Source organism: Gadus macrocephalus, chromosome 14 (genome assembly GCF_031168955.1).
Source record: "Gadus macrocephalus chromosome 14, ASM3116895v1".
In the NCBI taxonomy this organism is placed as follows: Eukaryota; Metazoa; Chordata; class Actinopteri; order Gadiformes; family Gadidae; genus Gadus; species Gadus macrocephalus.
This window is the reverse complement of record NC_082395.1, coordinates 18052896-18063524: the sequence shown is the minus strand read 5'-3', so window position 1 is coordinate 18063524 and position 10629 is coordinate 18052896. Positions and strand designations below refer to the sequence as shown.

The following is a 10629-nucleotide window of genomic DNA, read 5'->3' as shown; positions in this document are numbered from 1 at the left end:
AGAGGCACTGGATACATCCTACAATAATAACATCCACCATTTAATGGTGTTTTCGTAGGCCAAACTGCACCATCCAAACTGTGGGAATATATCAACTGTCCCCTTGTTCCGGTGAAACAGGGCAGTGGAGGCCTTCCGTACAGGATGCGTGTGTTTCACCTTGTCCCCCGGGGTACATGCAGCGGAAGGCGCGGCCCAGCTCCTCGGCCTGCACCCGGCCGGCGGGGGTCAGCTCTCCGCCCCACTTGAGCACCAGCAGCAGGGACGGTCCTTCCTTCCGGGTGTCTGTCGGGCCCAGAAGAAAGCACAGCGCGTGTTTGAAGCAGCGCTGCTCTGAACGGCGCGCCATAGCCGTCCACGGGGGACGACTATGTGAGCAGAGGAGGGCAGGTTAACTTTCCAACGGGCTCGGTTTGATTTGGCCCCACCTTCCTCCTCGCTGGAGGTCTTGGGCTGTCCGTGTGGCAGGTAGGTCAACTGCACTTTCCTATTGATCCCGGAGAAGTGGCCGTACCTGTGGCGGATAAGCGACCAGAAAGGTTTGAAGGTTTACCGTATCTGAAAAAGCCACGTTCTAATTTTGGCTACAAAAAATTAAGGTGCCTTGAAAAATTTATATACTAGTTTACGAAGCATAAAAGGTATGCCCTGGAATGTTCCATTATAACTAGGAAATAGATCATTGCATAATATGCATACAGCACTTAAAACTTTTTTTATGCTATTTCTATGTTCTCTGCTTTACATCCCTGAGCCTTCAACCAGACTTTGACTACAGACACAAGATCCTAAAACTCAACAGAGGCAAAGGGCTTGACGGGAACAAGGAACAAGGTGAGACTCACATCTCTAGGACCGTCCTTAGCTGCTCCAGTTTGGACTTCTTCTCCTCTATCTCACAGTCAGTGTGCTGCCCCAGTTCTGCCAACAACTGTCTGGTGATGTCCAGCACCTCCTGTCAACACACAACACGGCCGACCGTTAAGAGAGCTGCAGGGAATTTTTCCGTAATCAAGCAGCCCTAACGTGGGGTCGTGGCACAGACGTCTTGGTTGTCTAAACGCTGTTTGCTTTACCTGCAGCTGTCTTGGCTTCTTGAGCTTCAGTTTCCCGGTCTTGTAACCAGCGTATTTTTCAAAAAGCTCGAAGAACCTGCAGCAACACAGAGTGGAGGGCATTGAAGTCCAACCCAGCGACGTGACTGTGGCCGTATCACCGGCTAGGAAGGTTTCCAAATGTACAAATTCAAGGACATATTGCAAGGTAGACTGTTTCATTCAGGAGGAAACCTTTCAGTTCTGCACCTTTATCACTGAAATACTAGCAGTTTTTTCTTGGAAGATAAAAAAGAAGGGCCGTATTGCAATTAAACATCAGATCAAATTTTAAGAAAAAGGGGACTTTAAAGGTGGTCCAAGCGACAGAGATGTCTTAGAGGCCATTGAATTAAGGTGAGGAAGAACCTACATTGGATTACGAACTTCCATCTTCATCTTCTGTTTGGGTGTTCGGTCGCCATGCCGGATAACTGCGATGACACAGCGTAGCTCCATCCTGAATGGGACACGTAGAGCATGAAGGTCATTTACATCACAGCGTTGCTGATCCTGATTGGCCGACAATGTCCAAAGGGAGGGCCTTTTTGTTCGATAATTGGAGTCCTTTGCCTCTCAACAGTGTTGAATCAATGCGATTCAAATACAAGATTAAAAACAACGGGCAAATAAAACTATAGACCAGAAGTTTCTGTGACAACAATCTGAAAAAACAAAATGCTTACAGCGCCACATAAGAATATTTTTTAATTTCCCTGCTGAAAAAGTCGATAATAATGTATTATATATATGGTCTAATGTTCCAAATTGGGAGAGAAGTGGTCCACTCAATTGTTGGAAACTGTGGTTCAAGCGGAACAAACCACTCCACTGTCCTGTTAATAATGGGCTTCCCATTAATGGACCAAACAAAGGAGTTACACAGTAATGTGTTCCAACTACGCATACATGGCACACCCGAAGTCAAGCGAGTATTTCAGTGAGCTTTCGCTTTGGATGCAGACGCTTGTCATGCCATCATGTCAACAATCTGTCAACATCCACGGGTGTCATTGCTGCTCCAGGCTGATGGATGCGGTGCGAACAGCACACAACCTTACTCACATAACATCACTTTAGCAACCGTGGTGGTTAGTGAGTTCCCCCTTATGAAGGTATTATTGTAGCAAAAGTCTTTAGCACCTGTAACTGCAGAATTTGAATGCGTACACTAAAGTCACAGTAAATTTGAAGTCGTATATATTTATTTTGCATGTGTACTCTAAAGTCACAAATGTGTAACAGTACATTTGTGGTCGTAAAAAATATATAAATATTTTTTATACCATTGTAAACACAAAATAGGGTCTACGAGTACGCTAATCTGTGTTACAGGTGCACAAATCCTTTTGCTACAATTATTGCAGCGCAGTTGGTGCAAAACACATTCGCACACCCGTGTTTCATAATCTGAGAACATGCCCAAAAGGTGTGCATTCGTAAACCCAAATTTGAACAAATGCATCAGAAGTTGCACATCTGTGAACGCTATGTTAATTCAGCATTTTAATGAGCGAGCACAAAACCATTTTACAACTGCTCGAATCTGCTCCTGCAAGTCTCAGCTGTGGGGTTTTTTGCAGGTTGTTTTGCAACACCCCTAGGTGGTAAATGTGTAGCAAAAGTATTCGTATCCGTAGATGACAGAGCGTCCGTGAGCGGGACAAAATAGTCCCGCCCATAATTTCCTAATCCAATGAAAATCGCCGGCAGGGATGCATTTCTCAAATTACACTGGGACCCACCCCGTGCCAGCCATGGAGCTAAAGATCGCAGCATACTCAGCACGGGATACGTTTATTTCTGGAGAAGTGAAGAGGGCGTCCTACTGAACGGAGATGGGTATCCTACATTATGTTAAATGAAATGACTTAGTTCAAGTGAATTCCCCCCAAAGTATTTCATTAACATGCCGCAAATGTCCTTGAATGTATTTTAATGGTCGCCATAACATAAATTCAGAAATGTTAATGCAATACTTTGGGGAGAATTCCCTTGAACTAAGTAATTTCATTTTACATAATGTAGGATACCCACCTCCGTTCAGTAGGACGCCCTCTTCACTTCTCCAGAAAGAAACGTACCCGCGCTAAGAATGCTGCGATCTTTATAGCTCCATGGCTGGCACGCGATGGGTCCCAGTCAGGGACGGCTGGTATAAATGGGCTAACAGGGCTAAGCCCTCTTACAGTGAAAATAAAAAAAATATTATTGAAAACTTAGAACATATTGTTTTAAATTTTGGTAGAACCTAAAGGAGCAACAGCACCAAAAAGTGACAGAAAAACCCAGGATATATATATCTTCGTTTTTTTCCTGTGAATGGGCTAAATGTATTCAGCCCAAGCGCAGTAGCGTAAGCTTCCATTGACGTTTGATTGACAGGTGCCCTGACACGCCCCCTTCATATGCTTCCCATTTGGGCTAAATTAGTTTAGCCCAAAGGCTGACCTAGCACAGTAGCTACAGTACAGTGTCCTTCGACTAATCACAGCACAGTAGCGCAAGTGCAGTATGGCGGGCGTTAGCATGAAAATGAATGAAGTGGATTATTTACTTTCTAATCGGTTTTCTTTAATGTCTTTGGAGGAAAAATTGGAAGTGAAAAGATTGGGGACACATCAACCAAACGATGTACAGATTTACTGTCAGGAGTGCGGTCAGAATATGGCCGGTAATAGTGCATTTGTAAGCGGGTCAACTACGTTTCGTATCGAAACATTTAAAAAGCTGTCTAAATAACCCAACATGACGTGACAAGTGTGTAGAGATAGTGGCCCCTCTCCAAGCTGCATTTCAGCGACAGGCAGTAACAATAAGGTTCTCTAAGGAATCGGAAATGATCTCACTTAATGTTGCATACAACATTGCCAAAGAGGAGTTGCCATTCTCAATTTAAATCCGAAATTATTCTCATGAAGAGAAATGGATTAAACATCAACCCGACGTAGGCCTATAGCAATGAGATGGCATGTGCACAATTCATTGCAGTAGGCCTAATGGGCGACACCTTAAAGCAAAAGACAGCTGCGGACGTCGGAAACGCCACATAGGCCTACATGTCCTTCATGATTGACGGCGACACAGACGTCTCTACCAAAGAGTGTGTGATCGTCTACAGCCGCATTTTGCGCAAAGGGAGACCAGTCAACATTTTAATTGTGTAATACTTTAAGCACAAAAAAAGTTTTATTTTGCTTAATGGTTTAGTTCGAAATGTTCAATTTCAGCTCAGTGAAGCACTTTAAACACCTTATTTTTCTTTTTATTTATAATTGTGCTTCAAATAAAGAAATGCCTTTCTCTACACCTTAATCTTGTTTAAAAATCATTCACATTATATGAAAGTTATGAACAGAGATATAAAGGTGACCTCATGGCGTCTGGAGCCCTGTGAAGTATTGATAAATGTAATGCATTCTTTAGCCCACCCACCCAAAATCACCACCAGCCGTCACTGTAATTTGAGAAATGCATCCCTGCCGGCGATTTTCATTGGATTAGGAAATTATGGGCGGGACTATTTTGTCCCGCTCACGGACGCTCTGTCATCTACGGATACGAATACTTTTGCTACACATTTACCACCTAGGGGTGTTGCAAAACAACCTGCAAAAAACCCCACAGCTGAGACTTGCAGGAGCAGATTCGAGCAGTTGTAAAATGGTTTTGTGCTCGCTCATTAAAATGCTGAATTAACATAGCGTTCACAGATGTGCAACTTCTGATGCATTTGTTCAAATTTGGGTTTACGAATGCACACCTTTTGGGCATGTTCTCAGATTATGAAACACGGGTGTGCGAATGTGTTTTGCACCAACTGCGCTGCAATAATTGTAGCAAAAGTATTTGTGCACCTGTAACACAGATTAGCGTACTCGTAGACCCTATTTTGTGTTTACAATGGTATAAAAAATTTTTTTTACGACTACAAATGTACTGTTACACATTTGTGACTTTAGAGTGCACATGCAAAATAAATATATACGACTTCAAATTTACTGTGACTTTAGTGTACGCATTCAAATTCTGCAGTTACAGGTGCTAAAGACTTTTGCTACAATAATACCTTCATACCCCCTTCGCTGTAAAGCGTCTTTGAGTGTCTAGAAAAGCGCTATATAAATTCAATCCATTATTATTATTATTATTATTATTATTATTAATAAACGCAACCCCATTTCATTTAATATATTCCCGTTGTTAATTCTCACACAAAACCAGCGCTTTAATCCTTCCACAACAAACACAGGGTGACCTTTGACCCCCGGGGGGCCACTCACATGGTGCCAGATGTGGTGGGGACGATGGGGATGTCCTCGGCCTCCGTGGGGATGGACCAGGGAATGTGGAACTGGGGAGCCATCTCACGCATCACGATGTTCCTGCACAAGCACACACAGGCACGTCAGCACAACAGACCCGCCGCAGCTCCCCGCGGTCAGGGGATTGAGTGTAGTCCAGCCAGCGTACACAGGCTGGGGGGGGGAGGGTGGGGGGCCGGGGGGGGGGGGGGGGGGTGGCGGACCACAGACAGCTGTTACCCCAGGATCTTGGCACAGTCGTCGTAGTACTTCATGGACTTCTTCACGAAGCTGAAGCCGTTCACGTCGCACACGTATGAGTGGCCGTTGGCCCGGAGGAGGTCGAAGCCGCACACCGTTTGCTGCCGTGGGAGGGAGGGAGGGAGGGAGGGAGGGAGGGAGGGAGGGAGGGAGGGAGGGAGGGAAAAATAATAAAGAGCGTGAGAGAATGAAAGAGAGAAAAAGATAAAAGGGAGAATGACAGTGAGACAGATAGACAAACAGAGAGAGTCAGACAGACAGACAGACAGAGACAGACAGACAGAGACAGAGACAGAGACAGACAGACAGACAGACAGACAGAAAGACAGACAGGGACAGACAGTCAGACCGACAGAAAGACAGACAGGGACAGACAGTCAGACAGACAGACAGTCAGACAGAGACAGACAGAAAGACAGACAGGGACAGACAGTCAGACAGAGACAGACAGACAGACCAGTGCTGAGTTCTGTTGAATGCTGTGTACCTGCATCCAGAAAGCGGCCCCATTCTCTCACCTTGAAGGCCAGGCACACCTTGCGGGCGACCAGCTTCTCCATGGCCGACAGCATGACGGGGTAGCGGATCTCCTTGCCCTCGCTGTCCCGCTCCACCTTCCCGTCCAGGGCGGGGGACTTGCGGGCCTCGGCGTGGGCGTAGTCGGGCCCCACCGTGTACACCTGAGGAGCGTGCATTAGTCACATCATCAACCCGGACAAGCAGAGCAAACCACGCACACTACATCCCTGCTCAATTGTATGAAGATAATATTACTTTACTTTACTTTTAATTACGACACAATAGGGCATGATTTACCAGATATGATGTAGGGCTGCTCGATTATGTGGAAAAATCATAATCCCGATTATTTTGGTCGATATTGAAATTATTTAGAGTTTGAAAACATGACGCACATATTCAGCATTTCACTCCAAAAAAACACTTTGTAACTGAGAACCTTGAATTTTCCCTTAAAATATATAAAAAAAATTAATAGAAAATGTTCAAATATAAAATAATGTACAAATGTTTCTGAAAAAAAAAAAAGATAAATTGCACTGCCCTAATATGACCCCTGTCATATTAAATTGTTGAGTGCCGTTCATAATGTCCTCAAAATGGAGGTATTACAGACCCCTTTCACAGAGGCATCGTTGTTCGACAAACACAGGTGTCACTGACCACACTAATTAGGGCTCTGCTCTTCTACTCTCATGTACCAACGGCACGGGTAGCAGCCTCATCTTCACCGGTTTGGTCTGTGTGACGGCACACACAGGGAGCAGAGCCATAATTAGTGTTATGAGCGACACTGTGTGTCCTGCCCAGACGCCTCTGTGAAAGGGCTCTGTAACTCCGACATTCGAAAACACGATACACAGCCCCGAATCATTAGCTGTACTGTACTGTACTAGGGCTGAACGATTAATCAAATTCAAACCAACATTTTGATGTTATAAATCGGGATTTGCCTATTGCAGGGGCTGCGATTAAAATAAATAAATATATATTTTTTCTTTTTACAATTCAATAGTTAAATAAAGATGTTATCACATCAATCCATGAATCAATTCATCACAACACATAGGCCTGGCCAAAAGGAAAGAGCAGTTTACATGTTGACTGCTTCCTGTTGGTCATACTATAGAATGATTTATTGCTTGTGTTTAGTGAATAATAATAATAATCGCAATTCGATTTTTTCCCCAAATCGTTCAGCCCTAGTTGAGAGCCTAGCTGTCCTCTTGGAGGGTGTCTGGTGTTGCACACACAACACGGTTCACCCACAGGGAACGGGCAGGCAACGCTACCTTCACGTCGGTGCCGTCCGTGGGCATGAATTCCTCATAGATGTAGGAGCCTGTTTTGCGCACGCTGCTCTCTGGGGAGTACACACTGCTCCGGCTGCCGATCTGAAACAACCAGAGCACAACAGCAGCACAGTTGGAGGGAGCCCATCTAGCCCGGGGGGGGGGTAGGTCTAATTTGGACAGCGGTTGGATAAGCAATTATTCATTTTTTGCCGTCTTAAATTGATTCCTGCTAAGGCCTGAAAAAAAAGTTTGGTTCCTGTTGGTTGTCAGTTGAGGTCATGGGTAGGTAGGGAATTTATTTATTTATTTATTTTTCAGCGGCAGCGAATGATAGGTAGGTTGTTTTCATTTAAAAACGAGAGAATGCGCTCATCCTTGTACAGAATGAAGAGGTGCTGTACAAAAACGTAATTATAGTTTGCATCAATTTTTTTATTTTTTTATTTTTTCAAGATCATAAAATAATTTGGGTCGCGCATAAATTGACAGGGTCGGTCGGAAACCGGAACCGATTTTTTTTCTTTTTAGGCCTAAGTATCATTTCAGTCGGATTGGACTATTGCTGTTGAGATACTGCTATTACCGTTGTTACTTCATGGATAATGGGGGGGAGGGTAAGGGGGCCTAAAGGTTGCAGAGGCTCCACTAACACATTCCAAATATAACATTACTGCTTCCACTACGGAACGTGACCTCTGTGGGGGGAGGGTGGGGGTGGTGATGGTGGTCGGGCGTGGTGGTGGTGGTGGCGGCGGTGGTGGTAATGGGGTGTGCGTGGAGCTCGATCCTCGAACTCCAGGAATTTGAGACTCAAAAGGCAGGGAGGAGAGGGTGGAGGGTGGCGTTCCGAGCCGTACGAATGGCGGCGTTTGAGAAATCCACACCTTCCGGAAGAGCCTCTGGCTGCCGCCGCCCGCCGAGCTGGGGTAGTAGATGTAGACGTTGTGGTCCTCGGCACAGACGGGCTTCTCCACGAAGGGCTTGGGGAACACCTCCCCGTTGACCTCCACCTGGTCCTCCCCCTCCTGTAGGCTGCACTCTGTGGAGCCGCCGCAGAAACAAACAGCCACACGGGAGTGTGTTACAGTACTGTAACACCACACGGTGCAACAGTGTGGTGTTACAGTACTGTAACACCACACGGTGCAACAGTGTGCCTGCTCCTTTCAAATCTGCTCCAAGAGAGTAGGTCAACCACTCCAGAACATGTATGAATCAGCCTCCCATAAAAACAGACTGAGATTGGCAGAGAGACGACATTTCCTCCGACCCCAACCACGTCATGAACACTGAGTACAATCTATTACCATAAAATCGGAGATATATTGGGTTCCAACATTCAGGAAGGTTAGACTGAATCACTCTTTTGTTCACCACGCATCCTCAAACTGAATCAGGCACTTAATCCCAGATCAAATGCACGTTGACGGGCCTTAATTGTTGTCGTCTGTTGTTGTAATGTCATGATGGATGTATGTATTTTATTTTCATTTTTGGGTCCTGTCTTGATGTCCTGCTCTGATGTCTTGTGTGATGTTTGTAAATAGAGCTGCTAGGATGCAAGACAAATTTCAGACCCAAATTTCAGCTCTGACAATTAAGTGCTATCGTATCGTACCATCGTATCGTATAAGGGGCGGACTCACAACGCACATGCTGCGCACTCACACACACACACACACGAACACCGTTTCGCCACCCTTCCACATGGAGCGTGGCGTTTCTTTGTATCGCCATGAATGGAGTTATAGACACATTTCAGAGGGGGAACATTTACGGTGACGGCTGTGCCACACATAACTGAGGGATCAGCTGCTTCCCCCCGGAGACTTAAGTGTCTACTTGTTACCGCGTTACAGACAGAGCTTGAATACCGGAGGCAGCAAGTCACCACTTGCAGTGTGCTACACACTGCGTCGCACTCCCATTTAGGAGCCCTAAATATATACTTGCATCCGGGCGCACTGTTAAAATTGATAGCCTCGAGGAGATGGCCGGACAACGGTGAGGTAGTGGAGAAAGTTAAGCACTCATGGGCTCTGCTGCGTCATCTGCTTTGGGCGCACATGGCGTGCACTGAAGCATTGCGTGCATGGCATACACATACAGCTTGTGTATTAACAAAGCATTATACTGCAAGGGCTGTGTCCAAGAAAACATTGCAATATTGAGAATGAAATCATCACAAGGCCTGATTACTTTTTCTCCAAATCAATTATTTAGCAGTGTTGCATATAATGCATTTACATTTAGATGTCCGACTACTACTGACAAAAATAATCCACCAGGATGGCAATATGTAGCTAGTAACTAGCTTGGTCATTAGCTCTGTCCTTGCGCTCTGATAAAATTGATAGCCTCGATGGTCGAACAACGGCAAGGTAGACAGATCTGCCAGTCGTGGAGAAGGTTAAGTACAGTTTCAAATATACTCCCACTTCTGTGCCAACACGTTCCAATACTAGAGCTTGAGTTGTTATCTAAAATGGTTGTGCAAAAGGTCACCAAACAGATCAGAGAGCAGTGAGGGACTGACCATCCGGGTTATCTGGGTCTCTGTTCAGTACAGCATAGCGCGGCAGGTCAATCCCTTCCTCCTGCAGGATCCGATAAACCTCCCTCCTGAAATTAAAACAAAGCAATCAATCATTGAATCGCACCAGGCTTTAACCCGCTTCTACTGCTCCCTTTGAGGATATCCATTGTTGCGCGGTACGGCTTCTGCAATCAATGCAAGCTAAGAAGTGGAAGATGGGTTGTACCTGTCCTGTATGTAATACTGCATGTTCAGGTCATTGATGAGCAGAGGGTTTCTGAGCTTGGCGTAACTCACAGCCTTATCCAGGGGGAATCCTGTTGAAGAGAGCACAGGGGAGTATTGAAGACAAACCTTAAATATCAGCTTAAAATATACACAATTTCACTTTTGTTCTCCGGAACCACGTAGTCAATAAAAAAGCTGACAGTTACATTACAATGTGATCAACCAGTTGTTTGTCAAATGTGATCATGTGCTGCAGAATTACAGTCTCCACCCACACAATGCAGTCTGTTACCCTGTCCGTATCAGCTACCGTATGTTGGATGTCACATAATGCTCGTATTGTTTCATATGAGGGTGTCGGTTTGGCATGTGCATGGATTCATTCTATGTGG

At 45.3% G+C, this 10629-nt stretch overlaps 1 protein-coding gene across 5 annotated transcripts in view; it reads right to left on the bottom strand.

Annotated features, from left to right (window-relative positions):
• Positions 1 to 10629, bottom strand: part of LOC132472510 (inositol hexakisphosphate and diphosphoinositol-pentakisphosphate kinase 2-like) — a 40188-nt gene that overhangs the window by 26607 nt on the left and 2952 nt on the right. For all 5 annotated transcript variants that reach the window (XM_060072156.1, XM_060072155.1, XM_060072157.1 and 2 more), the window contains 12 exons: positions 10236 to 10326; positions 10010 to 10095; positions 8358 to 8512; positions 7471 to 7572; positions 6178 to 6339; positions 5639 to 5760; positions 5378 to 5479; positions 1468 to 1554; positions 1077 to 1152; positions 846 to 955; positions 429 to 514; positions 160 to 285 (listed from right to left, as the gene is read on the bottom strand). In XM_060072156.1, the coding sequence (XP_059928139.1) occupies positions 160 to 285; positions 429 to 514; positions 846 to 955; positions 1077 to 1152; positions 1468 to 1554; positions 5378 to 5479; positions 5639 to 5760; positions 6178 to 6339; positions 7471 to 7572; positions 8358 to 8512; positions 10010 to 10095; positions 10236 to 10326 (1305 nt within the window). The remainder of the gene's footprint in view (positions 1 to 159; positions 286 to 428; positions 515 to 845; positions 956 to 1076; positions 1153 to 1467; positions 1555 to 5377; positions 5480 to 5638; positions 5761 to 6177; positions 6340 to 7470; positions 7573 to 8357; positions 8513 to 10009; positions 10096 to 10235; positions 10327 to 10629) is intronic.